Source organism: Carica papaya, chromosome 4 (genome assembly GCF_054855325.1).
Source record: "Carica papaya isolate Zhongbai chromosome 4, ASM5485532v1, whole genome shotgun sequence".
Lineage (NCBI taxonomy): Eukaryota > Viridiplantae > Streptophyta > Magnoliopsida > Brassicales > Caricaceae > Carica > Carica papaya.
In genome coordinates this window covers 20,529,071-20,548,331 of record NC_142312.1, presented here as the reverse complement: position 1 = coordinate 20,548,331, position 19,261 = coordinate 20,529,071, and the positions used below count along the sequence as shown (strand labels likewise).

Genomic DNA, 19,261 nt, shown 5'->3' with positions numbered 1-19,261 from the left:
TTCGGACTCCGAAACGAGTAAGGACCCCTCACCCTATTTCCTATCACGGTATTAAAGTTCAAAAATGATAAAACGGTATTTCTTGAATCAACGAATGTGTGAAATTGCTTAAAGTCGCTAATGGAGCTCGAGTCTAGTATGTTTGTCGGTTAACTGTTATTTGGCCTATTTTACGTTTTAAATGCAGTATGAGGTCTGATGTTTTCATTTCATAGTTTCGTGTACATATTTTACTGTTTTATTGATTATGGGTTGAATGACTGAGAAACCGATGCTGTATGTTGTCTTGTTTGACATAAATTACTGTTTTGCTTGTTTGTGTGTGAATTAATGATGCTGACTGAGGAAAAGGGGAATGAAAAGTTATGTAAATTGATAATTGTATAATGTGATCAGTCTGACTAGATATCCTGGGAGATGGTGGACGGACCGGGTCCGTAGGGAACCCTACCGGGATTATGGTCTCTCATACCGGACGGGGTATGGAGACCCTATGTGTTTTGGCGCCCATACCGGACGGGGTATGGGGACGGCCCGTTTCACCCTCATACCGGACGTGGTATTGAGGTTTATAGTTTTTGCGCCTATACCGGACGGGGTATGGGGACGGCCCTGGAATCTGATTACAAGTGTTAAGGGTTCACGGGTAGCGGGACCCCTATGGATCCCCATGGATACTAGTAGGCTGGTAAAAGAGAAAAAATATGTTGTGTAATGATTGAATTACAAAAGGCGTGATAAGTATTATGTCATACAGTTTATATGATTTCATGATGATGATAATGTTATTGCTTTCGTATATTGTTTTTTATGAATTTCACCGAGGTAAGTGGATGGTAAAAGTTTTATTATTGATAAAAGGATTTGTTGTATATTATGCTCCATTGGTCTTTTTGTGTTTTCTACCCACCTTTACCTCCGTGCGGTGAGATATCGTGATGTCTTTACTGGACTAGTGTAGCTCATTCCTTATTTAATCATTTCAGATCAGGAAGACATTGTTCCCGAGCCCGTTCCGCAGGAAGACGACGAAGGGGACGCCTAAAGACTCCATAGTCATATTCATAGCTTTTACTTTCGAGTTTCTCTTTTAATTAGTTTGATCTTTTATATTTTGAGCACGTTTTTTGTTTTAGTGTAAGGGATGTTAATCAAAATTTTGACTTCGCTTCCGCATTTGACATTTTTTAATACACATATTTCATTTTAAATTTCCGGGGCTGTTACACCAAAGGGGTCAAAAAATTGGTATGAGATCGGAGAAGAATATCGAAAAACAAAAGCCAAGGTCGGATATGAGAGGAAGGTACCACAAAATCCGAAGTTGACGAGGAGCAACACTGCAAACAGTGGTAAAAAATGGACCAGATTGCGACAACACAGGAGAAGAAAGAAGAGTGCGTGCAGCTGGCCAAAAAAACAAAAACTCGACTAGAAAAAAATGGCAACCGTGCACAGCTGCGTGAAAGGCGGAGTTGCGAAACAAGACCCCTGCGCGAATGGAGAAACCGTGCAAGAGGGCTGTCGCGAACGAAGGCAGGTGGTTCAGGAAGACCAAGTCTGCGATGCACAGTTGGGCGGAGGAGAGCTGTGCGGGTTGGATCGGGCGCGAATTAGAGAGATACGAACCGATTCTGCAATGCACGGACGGGCGGAGAAGAAGCAGATGCTGCGCGGGTCAGGTCGGGCGCTAATAAGAGAGAGACGGCTACTAGTGTGAATAAGAGAGAGAGTGCGAAGGAGAAGCAGCAGTCGGCCGAATTGCCATGCGCGACCGAAGCAAGGGGATTGGGTAGGGTAGAGACGCTCACTGGAGAAGGGTGGCAGGCCGACAATGAGGTTAGGACTCCATTTGGGTGGGTGTTGAAAATATTTTAGGATTTGAAAGAAATCTTAAAAATTAAACTCTTAAAATAGTCTTATTTTGCTCTAATATCATATAGAAATTTAGAAAAAAATATTTAATTTATTTTTATTATATATTTTGGTGTTACACACATATATAATTTTTAAGTATAAATAAAAAAATTACCCTTGTGGTAGGAATCGTAAATAATTATAATATTATGAGAGAAATTAATAGTATGAACTTTATAAAAAGAATATTACAATTATTTAAATAACAAAATATTCATGTCAACAATAATCAAATTCAAAGTATCATTTGCCTTCAGTTCAATCATCCTACGGTTTTTTTCAAGCCATATAATTTATGATCCAGCAAAAAGTGCCCATTGCCTAAGGATTTTCACCACCTTCCAAACATTTTCCCCCTGAATGCTGAGCTCAACAAGCTTTTCCTTTGTAGGAGGATGACCCAACATAGACCAAACAGATATAGTACTTTGGTCCACATTTTCCAAGCTGTCTCATAATTTGTGTTTCCTTTCCTTTGCAGCATATGACATAGATACCTATAGACAAAGCTTGATTAAGGCTATGGACTTGTAAAGCCTTATTAATGCTAGACCTTTAATAGATCGCCATCCATGATTAAGGCGATGGACTTGTAATGCCTTATTAATGCTAAACCTTTATAGGTGGCCGTCCATGCAAACACCTTTACCTTTGATGGAAGTGGAGCTTTTAAAAATTCCTTGGTAACTTTTAGCTGGTTAGAGGTTAGGTGTTTAATGAGGGGATTAAAGAAAGGCTTTTAAGTGTATCAACCTGAAGGTTCCAAAATCCAAATTCTGGTGTCAAACAGTTTATTAATATAAAATGGTTCCAGCAGGGTTAAGAGGTTGAGCATATCAGAAGTCTCAAACTTCGGTTTCTTTTCAACTACTGTACACTTCGCTTTGACAGAGATGTACTTTATATCAAATAGAAATAGAAATAACATATAAAGGGGATATAAATTCGAATAAAAATAGTATTTTAATGCCAAGTCATTTTCATGTTCAATTCAAGTTAAATGTCTTTGTGATTCTTTTTTAACAAGTGAAAGGACAAATTTAACATAATGAAACTCACAATATAAATAAAATTAATTTAGTTATAATTAAATTGCTTGAATTGTTGATAGATTCTGTTGAGTGTCACTTGATTTCATTCTTTGAAAGTCTGTTATACTGAATATTCTACTTTTGCATATGGGGTATGCGTAGATGTTTATAATTAAGTTTCATTTCCTTTTGGCTCCAGCTCTCTGATTATCGTTTTAACTATGTTTTATTGATAGGGAGGATGATAAGTGGTGGCTTTTGCCAACAATTCTCTTATTATTCAAGTCAATACAAGCGCGTTTTGTCGATTGGCACATTGCAAATTTGGAAATTCAAGATTTTTCTCTTTTCTGTCCCGATCCAGATGCATTTTGGGCTCACGAGCCTACTTGTTGAACTTGGAACTCATAGAAACCAAATGGTAAAACCTCAGGTCTTCTGTTCAGCTCAAATGGAAGTTGACTAATCTTCTGTCCCGGCACTGCATTCCCCTCTAAGATTTTGGAGACTGTACAAAGTGTATAGTTTGCAGTTTTAGACTTTTGCAAGTATATATATGTATATAAAGTTATAGGAAACGTGTCCTTTGTTCTTTCCCTTTCACAATTAAGATGGTTTCCATTGATTGCTATAAACAAACTGTGTAGACAGATTATTCTTTATGGATATAAACATGAATATGTTTATGCATTGTAATTAATACATATATTTCTTCGTTCAAAAAACTAATACATATGTGTGTACTAATCTTTCTACAACATTTAGACCTGTTGAATTGTTTTCTTCATTCTGTTTTTTCGATGTTGAATTTTTTTTCTGTTCTTTTTTTCTAATATATTTTTAGTTAAACGCATACTGAATCCATTTCTTTTTTTTCTTTTTTTCAGTATATAATTTAGATTTATAATATTTGTGTTCTTTAATATTTTTGTCTTATCTTGTACGTACATAATTGAGAATTTATATGATCCTAGTTTTTATAATTGGGTAGTATAATATATATATATATATATATATCAGTTTTATGCCATTTGGGTAAAATCTTTTTGACTTTCTACCTTCTTAAAAGACAAATCAGTTTTTTTTGCATATTCTTTTACTTTCACTCGTAAAAATCTCTGGAAAAATATTTTTCTCTAATTTGGAAGTGTCAATATCTTTTAAAAAAATAGGTTTGTGGGGAAAATACAAAATTAGAAATTCTTTTATTATAGATATCCCAAAAATTAATTTTATGCTGATGTTTATTGATTGAGTTTTTTGAGTTATAATTCAAGAAGGCGGAATGTATGTATGTATGTATGTATGTATGTAAGAAGAAAAATAATTCAAGATCCTTTATTTTCACTGAAAAATACTAAATTTTTATTTAAAATATTTTTATTGAAAAATTATTTAACTATCAAATAATTCATTAATGAATATTACTATGCAAATAATAATTCAAATTAAATTATTTTTTAGTTTTTTTATTGTTTTAGTGCTGTAATTATTTTTATTAAAACAAAGTAGTTTTCATTTTAATTTATTTATTTTTTTATATATAGTTCTTCTCCGTTTCAATATTTACAACTATCTGGGTTAAAAATAAAAATTTTTACTTAGATAATAATTTCAACACTTATTTCTTTAAATAATATTAAAAGACATTTTTATTGAAAATATTTAGTTTAACAAGAATTTCACAACTACCAAAAGGAGTATCCTGAAAACTGTTTATAAATCAAAATATGCAACTCCATAATTATATTTTCAATTAGCTTTATGACTTCTAAGTTGTATTTTTAGTGTTTTTTTTTTTTTTTTGTATGTCATATTGTTCCATTTATACACATACATAGATATATATATATGAATATATATATATATATGCAAATGAATAATAAAAACCCATGATAAATCGTTTTATCAAATACTATCTTTCAGTAATATATTCTTAGATTATTTGGGATAAATTTCTAATTTCTAATTTTTATAAATTTCTAATTTTTCGATAAAAGCTTTCCTCGCAACACGTTTTAAAATGTTAATTATTATTTGTTATAACAATCAGTCTTCAAATGAAAAAACTACACTATCAATAAATGTCAAAATTTGTTACAACAAATTATTATTTGTTTACATGGCTGAGAGTAATTTTGCACTGTGTAAATTGCAAGTGCAGGTACACAGACACATTGTTGATGGTCTTCCCTTGGCTGTTTGTCACAAGTTTCTTAACAGCTTCAATAATAATAATCATAGCACTATTCTTGACAAACCGCCCCTGCCCCTCCCCTCCAAGCTTGGCAGTGGGAGAGGTCTCTCAATCACTCCAAGTTGGCTTCTTGAACGGTAGTAGAATTGAGCAGCAACTTCGAGTTTTTGTTGAACAATTCGCAATTTGGTCTTGATAAGAGACATATCTCACTTCAAATTTTCTGTCAAGAATTTTATCCCTTATAAAATAAATGTTTACTTCTATGTGTTTGCTTCTTGCATGATAAACTAGATCACTTGCTAATTGACTTATATTCATGTTATCACACCAAGTATCCTAAGTTGTTAAAAGAAAAATAAATAACTCTGCAAGCAATGATTCTAACCATGTAATTTCACAGGAGAGATGAGCTAAGTGTTGGGTTCTAATCAATTGTATGAGCTCATATGTGGGTTCGTTATGTATAAAAGATTATCGATTTAATTAAGTCTATTTAAAATGATTTGGTTCGGTTAAAAATAATTTGAAACTTAATGTATCAAATTAAAATGTAGGCGTCTTTGGATCTAGTTAGTTTTGAAATACTACAAATGGTATTAGAGCTACTCATTTTGAATCATTGAAATTTTAAATTTTTTTATTCGCGATTCAGATTAAAGTAACAATTTTTTATTTTCAGATTTGGTTTCAGTTTAAAAAAGGAATTAAAATTTGGATTTTGGAATCAAGCCGCACAATCGCACAACCTCTTGGTCGCACGATCGCGTGGCCTTTCAGACACAAGGCCACGCGGCCCTGCGACCAGACGACGAGGCGCAAATTCATGGTCGCACCACTGGTCGAGTCGTGACTTTCTGGGAGTGGTGGCAGGAAGTAAAGCGGCACCCAAGAGCTGCCGCATGAAGGGATAAGAAGAGAATGCATAATTGGGTTTTTCGGACCCATTTAGGCTGCAAAAGGTGTCGCCTTCGGGCCAAACATCGAAGTCATGACTATTATAGTTAACGAATCAAATAAAACGATCCTGAAAATGGCGTCTAGCCGAGGGTCATTCTAGGGTGTGGCAATGACTTCTTCTTCTTCATTGAAGAAACCTCGAAGTTGGACCCAGATCTGGGTTAGATCCAAGTGGCTAGCATGGGCCCAAGAGGCTTGTCCTAGGTTTTGAGCTATGGGCTCAAGCCTGAGGCCGAAGGAAAAAAAAAAGAGAAAAAGAAAATAAAGGAGAGGGGAGGCCTGCGTTCGCGTGGGCCTAAAGTTCAGAAGGGTTTAGCCTAAGACCAATCTGGCCCAAGCATGAGTTAGCCTAGGCACAACCCGGCCAGACCCGACCCTATGTAGGAACCCACCCAGTCAATGACCTGTCAACGTTTAACCCAACCTGGTCAACCTGACTCGATCAACGGTCAACCTAACTCGGTCAACAATCAGTGTTAACTTTGATCATCAACGGTCAAACGTTGACTAGACAAAAAAACATAATTTGATGGGTAAATTTTCAAGATAATTTTGGGCCACACTTTGAGTATATTTTAGATATATATTTTTTTCTCTTAGAGGATAAATTTGGTTTAATTTTGAATTTAAATCTTGGTATATGTGCATACATTTTAAAATGAATTAATTTACACAACATATCACCAAAGTTACATCTCTTGTGTATAATTTATTTATTTCATAATATAAGCAGTTATATAAGTGTGATTTATGTGAATGTTAATCAACCTAAAGGAATATTAAAGTTTAATATGATTGCATTCAAATTTGAGGTAGTAAGTCCATGATAGTTATTCAGTTTATCATGTGAACTATAAATTAGCCCAAATGAAAATTTATTATTTGGTGTGTTCTTACTATTATTATTTAATTACTATTACAAGATATCACTTACAAGTTAAGATTCTATTCCGATATTTTGGGATGAGATTTACCTTTATTTAAATTCATTATTAATGTTTATGGTTTTATAGTTTTATGTGAGTATTGACTAACTGGTTGTCGTATGTTCTTTGTTCAGTTTCTAGTTCTGCTGCAAATATCTCCACGAATGTTAATTCCATCTCAATATAAAATGCCACAAACTTCAAGGCATAGAAAAAGAATGTTTGTATTGTTCTTAGAGTTATGGAGTTGAATCTTGCTTTATAAGTCGATCAACCCAATCCATTTATTTTTAAAAGTACCCTTGAGGATAAGATGGAGATGGAACAGTGAGAATGATCGAACTGTATAAGTTTGTTGGTCATGAAATATGTCATTTAAGAACGTTTTCAGGGCACTATGTCCAATAAGATCGCTACGACTAGGGATTTTCTTGAGGTCCTCGAGAAACGTTTTGCTAACAATGAGAAGGCCGAAACTAGTACACTCTTAACAAACCTTATTTTCATGAGATATAAAGGAAAATGAAACATAAGGGAGTACATTATGGAAATATCTCATATACATTCTAAGTTCAAGGCACTATGATTGGAAGTATCAGAAGAATTACTAGTGCACTTTATTTTGATATCTCTTCCACCACAATTTAGTCAGTTTAAAGTGAGCTACAATTATCAAAAGGAATCATAGTCTCTTAATAAGCTCATCTCTCACTGTATTCAGGAGAAGGAAAGGCTAAAGCATGAGAAGACAAAAAGTGCTGACTTAGTCATGATCTCAAAGGACAACAAGAATAAAAAAAAAACAAGTAAAAGTGTTGTCGTTCAAGCACCATAGAAGAAACAACAGAAGATACAAACTATGGATGTTTGTTTCTTTTGTAAAATTGTAGGTCATCAAAAGGTATACTTTTTAACTTTGTCTGTTTTGATATTAATTTAACTTCGTTACCTAGACACACATGATAGATAGATTTTGGTGCAATAACTCACATCAGTGTGTCTGTGTAGATTGCTTGAGTTGTCGAAAGCCACGTGAAAATGGCAGATTTATTTATGTTGGTGACAACAAGTTAGTGGAAGTTAGAGCGATTGACACATTTAGATTATTATTAAAAACTGGTTATTATTTGGATTTGAATGAGACTTATGTTGTACCATCATTTAGACAGAATTTAATTTCTATTTTTGTTTTGAACAAATTTGGTTATTATTGTTCTTATGAAAATGAGATATTTAGTCTTTTTCAAAGATGGTTGGTACTTGTTCTTTATAAGGTCATGATAATCTTTATTTATTTGATACAATTGCTTCTTTTAATGAATTCTTACATGTGAGCACACAAGATGTAAACTGTTAATTAACCAGTGAGAATAAACAAGAGATTAGATCATATCTCCAAAAGGATAATAGAGAGACTTGTGTTGAATGAAATTTTTTATCCTCTTGATTTTGTAGATTTTGACATGTATGTTAATTGTATTAAGGGAAAACAGACAAATATTAAGAGATTGAATGCCAACAAGACTATGGATGTATTAGAGCTTATTCATACAAACATATATGAATCATTCTCTATGGTTTTTTGGAATGATCAACAATACTTTATAATATTCATATATGACTATTGCAGATATGACTACTTTTATCTCATTCATGAAAAATCACAATCACTAGATATGTTCAAAAGTTTTAAAGTCGAAGTTAAAAACCAATTTAACAAAAGAATTAAAGTTGTCATATCTGATCGTGATAGTGAATATTATAGTAAATATAACATATCAGGTGAATAGCATCCAGAACTATTTGCTAGATTCCTAGAGGAATACGATATCATCCCATAGTGCACCATGTCGAGTTCACTTAGTATGAATGATGCTGCTGAAAGAAAAAATAGAACACTTAAAGATATGATGAAAAGTATGATTAATCATTCTACCTTATTTGAATCTTTTTTAGGAGAAGCATCCAAGACTGCAACATATATACTCAACAGAGTTCCAACTAAAGCGACTAGAAAGACTCCTTATGAGTTTTGGACAGGTAAGAAGCATAGTTTAAAGATTTGCACATTTGAAGATGTCCAGCTGAGGTTAAGTTTTATAGGTTGAATGAAAAGAAACTAGATTTAATAATTATTAGTTGCTATTTTATTAGTTATTCTGAAAGATGCAGGGGTTACAAATTTTATGATCCCACTATAAATACATGTTTTGAAATAGAAAATGTTTGATTCCTTAGGGATGTTGAGTTTGCAAGGATAGAGAGAGTTTAGGATCTTGTCTTTGAAGGAGAATACATTAATATTCCCTTAGTTGCTATTGACAATGATCAAGATCAAATTCTCATACCTGACATTGTTCAAGAAGCAATTGGAGATCAAGATAATGTCATTGTACCTCTCATTTATTCTCAAGAAGTTGTTCCTGAAGAATGAACTCCATAACCTCAAGAACCAATGTCGTTAAATAGATCCACTAGAGAGAGGAAAAATGCAATTCTGGATAATTATATTGTATTTTTCTAAAAATATGAGGTTGACATTGGAATTGTGGAAGATGATCCAATCAACTTCTATCAAGTCATGATAAGTTCTAACTTTCAAAAGTGGATTGATGTCATGAATGAAGAGATTTAAGTCCATAAAGGACAATGACATTATGGATCTTGTCTCATTGCTTGAAGGTGCGAAATCCATTGGTTACAAATGGATTTTTTAAACCAAAAAGGTTTCGAAAGACAATATGGAGATGTGCAAGACACATCTTGTCTCTAAGGGCTTCATACAGAAAGAATGCATCGATCATAAAGAGACATTCTCTCAAGTTTTATTAAAAGACTCTTTCAGAACTATAATAATTTTAGTGACACATTTTGATATTGAGTTGCATCAGATAGATATTAAGATAACGTTTCTCAATTGTGACATTGATGAAGAAAATTTTTATGGTGCACCTAGAAAACTTTGTATCAAGTGATGCAAAGCAAATGGTTTGTAAACTAAAAAAAATTCATCTATAGACTTAAGCAGACTTCCTGTCAATGTTATCATAAATTCTATCAAGTCATTGTCTTATTCGGTTTTGAGATAAATGTAATAAAAAATTATGTATATCATAACTTCAGTTAGAGTAAACATATTTTTTTAGTTTTATATGTCGATGGCATACTGTTTGCCAACAATAATATGGGTTTATTACACGAAACCAATAGATTTCTGATAAAGAAATTTGAGATAAAAGATCTTAATGACGTTTCTTTTGTATTACAGATCCAGATACACCAGGATCGTAAAAGAGTTATATCAAAAAAGTTTTTAAGAGATTTATCATGTAAAACCATAAACCAAGTGACACTCTTATGTCTAAAAGAGATAATTTTACTCCAAGTCAACACCCCAGAATGATTTTGAGACTAAAAAGATGCAAAAATTCTTATCCTTCAACTGTAGGGAGTCTTATATATGCACAAGTTTGTACGCGTTCAGATATTGTATAAATTATTAAGATGCTAAGGAGATATTTGAGTAATCAATATGGATCATTAGAAAGTAGTCAAACGCTTTATGTGGTATCTATAGAGGATGAAAGAGTACATGCTCACATATATGAGGTCAGATCAATTAGAGATCATTAGTTATTTTGAATTTGATTTCGCCAAATATCAAGACAATACGAAATCCATATTAGGTTATATCTGCTTGCTTGTTGGGGAAGCTATTTCTTAGAAGAGTGCTGAATAAACACTCATAGCTTTTTCCTCTATGGTAGTAGAGTTTATAGCATGTTATGAGGCATCCAATCAAAGAATATGATTGCGAAATTTTGTCACTAGAATGCACATTATAGATGAAATTGAAAGACCACTAAAGATATTTTGTGACAATAAATCTGCAGTTATGTATTTCAATAATAACAAGAGCTTAAGGAAATAAAAATATATAGATATCGAGTTCTTCGTTATTAAAGAAAGAGTTCATAGTAAACAAATATCAATAAAGTACATCGGGATGAACTCTATGATTGCAGATTCACTCACTAAGAGATTAACACCTAAGATCTTTTATGAACACATTTCTCATATGGGTGTTGTACCTCTTGATGATGTATAGTTTCAGTGGAAGTTTTATACCATAGTTGCTTTTATGATACAGACATATCATGAGTTTTATACTATGGATATGGTTTAATATTTGGTAGTTCATTTCATTTATATTGATTTGGTTTGAATTATATCTCTAAATTTACTTAAAGTTGATCTCACTAAGGTTAACGCATGACCAGTTAGAAATAGACATGCTCGGATCACATAGCATGCAATTTTCATATTGTCATCCATGTTTGATCCATGTCATTCGGTTGTATTAACATACGTGACCATTAATGGGTCTATCTATGATAATTATACTTAAGACCGCTTTGATCCTATTTTGATATGATTGATGGACTGAATTGTTTAAGGATGCATTCATGTATTGATAACAAATTATGAATACTTATAAAGTTGTTAATACTCAATTATAAAGTGGCTATATAACCAAAGTGGGAGATTGTTGGGTTTTAATTAACTATGTAGGCTTATATGTGGGTTTATTGTGCATAAAAGGCTATCGATTTACTTAGATCCGTTTAAAGTGATATGATACGGTTAAAAGTAGTTTGTACTTTAATGCATCAAATTAAATGTGAGCCTCTTTTTGTGTAGAGACAAAAAAATATTATTTTCTGATTTTATGATAGGTTAAATCAGAAATAACAAAACTTGACTATATAAAAGATGGTTATAGTCCCCAAATTATATGTAGGGTTTATTTTTCTGTTATCCCATCAGTAAAGAAAAAGAGAGTTTGAAAGCTCCATAGGGCCATGTGTTTGTTGGGGATATAAGTATTATGTTCACAATCCAATTATTCGTATAATATATTGAATATACTATTATTTGACAATTTATTTTAATATATGAAAATAGTATTTTATTATTATATTTATTATTTTATCATTTAATTTATATGATAAAGTTCTTAATTAAATTTTTAAGTTTTACATCAAGATAAGAATCTTGATAATGAGAGTAAAACCTTTAATGATATAATTTAAAAAGTTCTTAGTCATTGGATAATTAAAATGAGACATTAATGATCCAGTAAGACTAATATATATGTGTTAGTCTCTATAAGATAAAAATTAGTTGATCTCATTGATTAAATCACATATATAGATGATGCATATAGAGATATGATCATTGAACCGACCCAATTGAAAATTTCTAATGGTTAATATTATCTTAAACTGTCAATAGAGTATTCTCTTATTTTGATGAGATGTAAAAATTTTCTTAAATATGATATCATTATATTAATTGATAAGTCATTTATTATACTTTGATTCTAGACACCTATAGCCATAGAACTATAATTAAAATGATATTAAGTGTGATTAAATACTTATAAAATTAATGATTGATCAAGATAGAATCTATCAACTTGGGTAATAAGTTTAAGGTATATGTTGTCATTTATTATAATAACTAAATTAAGATCTTGGACATGGCAGTTGAATGAAGAAAGAAAAGAGTTTCTTATGTCATTCATTAGTCAATTATAATTGACATGAAGTATAGTTGGTTACCTATTGAGATTTAACAGTTAAATCATATCCAACGGTTAACCCGGAGCAGTAATGACAGAAGAAAGTATTATATATTTCTTTAACAGGTTCTTGAGAGTAATTGTGCATTTTATATTATTCAGTCGTTGAAGGGTGTTGTTAGATTCAATCTTAATTAATAAATTAGTTTGACTAACTTGCTACGGGTTTAGTGTTGAACCTATAGGATTGCACACTAACGAGTGTTCTGACTTTTATTGAATAGATTAATTATTTTAATTATTTGAGAATTAAATTAAAGAATTTAATTTAATCAAATAAATAAAATTTTTAGTATAAATAGAATATTATTATATTCTTTGCTAGCATCGAGAATATAATTAATATTTGAGATAAATTGAATTTTTCTATTTTTTAAATAGAAAATTAATATTTATATTTTGGTTATTATATTATTAGTTTAATAATATAATATGTATATTATAATAATTGAAATTATTGTAAAATTTAATTTAAAATTAAATTGGTTTATAAAATTATTTTATTAAATAATAATAATTAAAAAGGATAAACATATATATATGAGATATATATGTAAATATTTAGTTGTAAAAAAAAGAAAAGGTGGATGAATCCAAATAAATTTGGACTTCTACAGGGAGAGTTCAAAAGGAACTCCTCTACCCATGCCACCTATATATATGTATATGATATATAGATATATATATATGTGTGTGTAGAGCTTTTGAAAAAGTGTAGAGAAGAGAACTAGAAAAGGTAGCTGCACACCAAAAAGAAAATTGGAGAATTTTTCAATTAAAGTTTTGTGAGAAAATTTTAACACATCAATCTTGGGTGGGTTTCGTTAATAAAATAGTTCGAACAGTAAATATTAATTTCGGTGTATACGCATAAAATATTTGTATTTTCGAATAATTTTAATTTGAGAACTCGCTACCAGATATGTTTTAGATTTGATATTTAACCTGCAATATAATTTTTAAATATAAATAGATCAGATTGGATTGTTTTTTATCTTCCGCTGCGATTTAATTAGGTCTGTTTAAAGTGATCTAGTACGATTAAAAGTAGTTTGGACCTTATTGCATCAAATTAAAGTGTGAGCCTCTTTTTGTGTAGAGACAAAAAGTGTTATTTTCTGATTTTATAATGGGCTAAATCAGACTAAATCAAAAATAACAAAACTTGACGATATAAAAGACGGTTATAGTCCCTGAATTGTAAGCAGTGTTTATTTTTCTGTTATCCCATCAGTAAAGAAAAAGAGAGTTTGAAAGCTCTATAGAACCATTTGTTGATTTAGAAGATCTACCGTATAACGCGAAGATTTCTTCCACTATGAATTTTGGTATACTTCCAATTACAGATCTAATCCTTTTGCTTCAATATGAGCATGGTTATTTGATTTTAGATTTAGTTTGTTTTGAAATCCTACACTAAGGACCTGTACTTGGAGTCAACATTAGATCTTTCCACCACATGTTACTTTTTAAAGCTCTAGGAAATTAAACTTGAGCTAAAATACACATAATAACCAACTGTCAATCTCTTGCCATCCCTGTTACATGCTCAGTCTGCATTTGAACCTTGTAAGAGTATAGCTGTTACATGACTGTATATGAAGACCAAATTCTTTTGTGCCCTTTAGATATCTTAAAACTCTTTTGACTGCATTCATGTGTTTAGTTGTAGGTTGTTGCAAAAACTGACTTAGCTTGTTGATGACAAAAGCAATATTTGGTCTAGTGTGAGTTAAGTATTGTAATGAACTAATGATTTTCCTGTATAATGTTGGATTTCTAAGTGGTTCTCTTTTTTGAGCAATCTGTGCAACATTAAGAATGACAGATGTAGAATATGACTTAGATTTTTACATATATGTTCTCTTAAATAGCTCTTCAATAAACTTTGTCACATATAATCCCTTGTTATCTCAATTTTAAGAAAAAGAGGCAGTGAACCTAAAGTCTTCAAGGCAAACAATTTGTCCAGCTATTGCATAAACCTTTTAAGTAAGGTAGGATTCTTACCCATTTGGATAAAATCATCAACATATATGAGTACAAACATGATTTCACCTTTGTTTTACAAGATGAAGAGTGAGGAATCACATTTTGAGCTCTTGAAGCCTCAATTTAGCAAGGTTTTCCTAAGCTTTTCAAACCAAACCCTAGGTGCCTATTTTAAGCCATATAAGGCTTTATTAAGCTTGTAGATATAGTTGATTTTGCCTTTTTCTTCAAACCCCTCACATTGTTGCATATAAACTAGCTCTTATATATCACTATTTATATCAAGTTACCTTAACACCCAATTTTCTATTATAGTAGTAGCAAGGATAACTCTAATGGTCGAGACTTTAACTACAAGACTGTCACCATAATCAATTCCTACATTCTGATAGAACTCCTTTGCTACTAACCTTGCTTTGCACCTCTAGAAACTACCATCCACATTTTTCTTTTTGAATTCTGAATACCCATATTCTACCAATAATATTCATTGAAGATGTGCATGGAACTAGAGATCAGGTGTTGTTTAGCTTTAAGGCTTTTAATTCTTCTTCTATAGCTAATTTTTAGGGCTTAGACTTTAATGCTTCACTAATTGAGGTAGGTTCAGTTAACATTGATTATGAACACTTTGTAAGGTATAAATGAAAGTCTGAAGAAAACTATTTAGGCTTATAAGTTCCAACCTTAGCTTTTGTTATCATTCTTTGAGCATAACTTTCTTCCTGTTGTGATTCTTGTTATTGTAATTAATAGATTGTTGAAGCATTTCAAGGTCATATGTTTAAGCGTTTATTGCTTAATCGTTTACATAGCCTGGTACTTAACCAAAGTCATATTGTTGGAGATTAAATTGTCTTTCAACTAATAATCTCATTTCACAATCCTCATATTGTGATGTTTTGGACTCAACTTCATGGACTTGCTCTACTACAATAGAAACATCTTGAGTGTTTGTATCAGATAAACAAGTGTTAGGTGCTAGATTTGTATTGGAGATCTTAGTTGTAGAGGTGAGCCAGTAGGGTGTTGTAACTGAGGTTTGGATTTTTGGTGCTTTTGTGTTTAGAAAATTATTATGAAAAAGGAAGTTTTTTTCATTGAAAGCAACATGCCTTAAAATGTAAAGTTTTTCAGTGGAACTAAGGCACTTATGTCTTTCTATAAGAGCTGTTGTAGCCAAGAAAAACACACTTTGTAAAGTGGTATTAGAACTTTTATGTCTGATAGAGTCTCAAACAGGGAAAACAAGCACAACCAAAGATTTTCAGGGACTTATATTTTGGTTTCTTATGTTGAAATTTTTTCAGAGGACACATGTTATCTAACAAAAACATTGGGAGCCTATCAATAAAGAACACTGTTATGAGGAAAGTCTCAGGCCAATATTTTAGAAGAAACTTATATTATGCTAATAATATAAGCCTTGTTTCAACTACATGTCTATGCTTTATCTCAGCTCTCCTATTTTGAGGAGATGTATGAGGACGTGAATGTTGAGCTTTGATTCCATGCATTTGTAAGAAACTAGCAATTCTTAGACACTCTCGCCCCATGTTTGACTGAATGCATTTGATTTTCTTATCAAACTGGTTCTCAACTAGTGTTTTAAAATTCTTGAAAACTTTTGCTACATCTTATTTTCGTTTTAATGGAAATAGCCCAATAAACCTACTACAATCATCTAGAAAATGTAGTATTTGAATCCACGTGTTGAGACAACAAAAAAAAACCCATCTACATCTGTGTGAACTAGTCCAAGGGGTTGAGTAGAATGAGATTATGACGGTACAAAATGAAGTAAATGAGATTAGCCAAATTGACAATCATCACATAAAAACTCATTTTCATTGATAGAAAGTTTTTTATTATAAGTTTTAAGAACTTTGACTAGAGTTTTAAAGGAGTGATGTCCAATCTTTTGTACCATATTTCCGTCTACTTTACATTTTCCGCCTTGTTTGGCAAGTTTAAAATAAAAGTTTAATGAGAGTGTTGTTTAAGTTTTACTTTTGATTGTTGGACTGCTTAAGTCAGATACAATTATTCCTTGTGTTTCCCTTGCAGCAAAGTTTTGTCTAATGCCTTGTCATTCACAAAACAACTAAGAGAATTAAATTTAACATCAACATTATTTGAGGTAAGTTTTGACACGCTAATAAAATTTTTCTTAATGTTAGGAACGTAGAATTTCTTTGAGTATCAAATATTTCCCTCTGTTTACAGGCAATTTAACTAATCTAATATGACAAATGTTAAGTTTCTCACCATTCTCCACAGTTAAAGTTTTTTTACCATGGTATTTCTATTTGTTCTACATACTGCTAGCATCATTTATAACATCGCTGCTTGCACCACTGTCCATGTATCAGGCCTGATCTCTTAGGCTATCATTGGATGCTAAGAACATAGAATGTTGGTGTTCCTATTATGTGTATCTAGTAATGCTCCCATATAGTTCTTGTCAAATCTATAAAAGTAAATTGCTACAATATCCCCAATTTTGCCACAGACTTGACACAAAGGCTTGTTATTTCCACCATGTTTGTTGCCCCTTTCTCTAAAAGTTCTTCCTCTTCGGTAGTTGTTTCCATATATACCTCTAGAATAGTGTTGATTATGGTTCTTATTACCAGGATTGTTACTCTTCACATAATGAGTTGCTGGGTTGCCAATATTGATTATATTTATGCATGCATTCAGTTTCTCAAGCCTCTTTTCATAGTTCAGAAGTTTTCACTGCAGTTAGATTCAACTAATATCATCTTTCTCTGTAATCTAACATACCAAAGGATTATAATCCTGTGAATCCAAGTTATCAAAAGATACAAGATGACCAACTAGTGTCAAGTTATCAACAATACCTTTTATAACTTTAAAAAAATCTTCTATTTTCATATTTCCTTTCTGCATTTTGGCAAATTCTCGTTTATTAACACTAAATTAGATATTGTCTTTACACCAAACAACTCATTCATTACATTCCATAGCTTCCTTGAAGTGTCATACACTATTAGCTCAGAGGCTATAGTGGGTTAGATGGTGTTATCTAACCAGCCCAAAAGTATTTGGTCTTCGACATACCAGTCTTCATATTCTGAAATTGAGGTGACCTGTACAGTTTATGAGCCTTGCACTATCTTTTCATTAAATTTTAGTAGGCAAATCTTTGCTCCAGTGAGGTAGTCTTTTAACTTGTTTCCTCTTATCATTGGTAACACTGTATTCTTCCATATGAGAAAGCTATCATGTAACACCCGAAATTTATTATTATTATTTTTTTGTAATTTAAGATTTTATTCTAAATATAATAAAATAATTTTTTATTTTTTCTTTTTATTTTTATTTTAATTTAGAGTAAAAAATGAAATAAAATTGATGGAGGATGAAATTAAAAGCAATTTTGAGAAAATTTGATAAAAATTTAGGTTCTAGATGTATTTTTGAAAGAAAAATCAGAAATCAGTGGTTAAAACGTAATTTAGAAAAAAAATTACCATGTAGGATGCCCGGTCAGCAGTCCTGACGAAACAGAATGTGCCACGTGGAAACGGGGACTGATGCAGTGCCACCCGGGGAGCCACACAGGCGATCTACATGCTCGCGATCGAACGGCTCAGGTTTGTTCCCGCACGCACGGACGGCCTGGATGCGCTCGCTCCTAAATACAATCGAACGGCTAGATTCAAATACGATCGAATGGTTCATATTAGATCACGATAGACGACCCAAATTGGATCGGGATGAACGACCCAGATTCACTTCTTATTTAATCGCGATCAGATTGTCCAGATTAAACGCGATGGACGACCCAGATCAAAAGCGGACAGATATAAATAACTCTCACTCGCACCAAACCCTAACCCTAGCAGCCAGAATCCCTCGCCGGAGAAGAAGACCTGGCAACTGGGAAGGAGACCGCCATCACCCACCGCCACCCGCCGCTACACTGGAACCCTTTCCAACCATCAAAAAAGGTAAAAATTTCTCATTTCACTCGAAATTCAATTTTAAACACAACTATGGACAAATTGGAGTAAAAAGACCATCCAATTGGCCGAAAAATACCAGCGAAGCCCGGTGATGTCGCCGTAGGGAATTTCATAAAACGCCTCCAATAAGGCCCTTCCCGATTTCCATTATGTGGAATTTTTTTACCATTGTGATCACCGTGTCCTTCTCTACAAGTTAACCGGAGCAAAATACCGGACCGCAACGTGAGCCAGAGATGTCGCACCGGAGAGCCCCGCCGCTGATGAGTTTCGATTTTTTGTGTTTTTTCGGCCAACCGAGGCTCTTTAACGTGTTTTCTCGCAAGAATCGATGCAGAATCAGCCGAATTCGGCCAAAAATAGCCGACTCGAGGCGGATCACTGCTGGAACAAGGCAGAGTCACAATGCCAAAAATTCAAAATTGGCTAAGTGGGCCCCGGGACTGATTTTGAATTTTGTTTGGGACATTTGTAAGTACTATTAGCACGTTTTAATTCCCGAAGAAAAATTCAGAGAACCCGAAAATCATCCGAAGGCGCAGTCAAACAGCTCAGCTTTTCGAACATCAAATCGAGTAAGGATCCCTCACCCCATTCTCTAT

General features: G+C 32.5%; 1 protein-coding gene across 5 annotated transcripts in view; it reads left to right on the top strand.

Moving 5' to 3' along the window:
• The window catches only part of LOC110825725 (MraZ), a 63,254-nt gene extending 59,577 nt beyond the window's left edge, over positions 1-3,677 (top strand). For 4 of the 5 annotated variants that reach the window (XM_088218100.1, XM_088218099.1, XM_088218095.1 and 1 more), the window contains one exon: positions 3,185-3,677. In XM_088218100.1, coding sequence (XP_088074226.1) covers positions 3,185-3,344 — 160 coding nt within the window. In that variant the 3' untranslated portion in view covers positions 3,345-3,677. Of the gene's footprint in view, positions 1-986; positions 1,875-3,184 lie in introns of those variants that run through there. The other variant, XM_088218098.1, reaches the window with a different exon arrangement.
• The last annotated feature ends 15,584 nt before the right edge of the window (positions 3,678-19,261 follow it).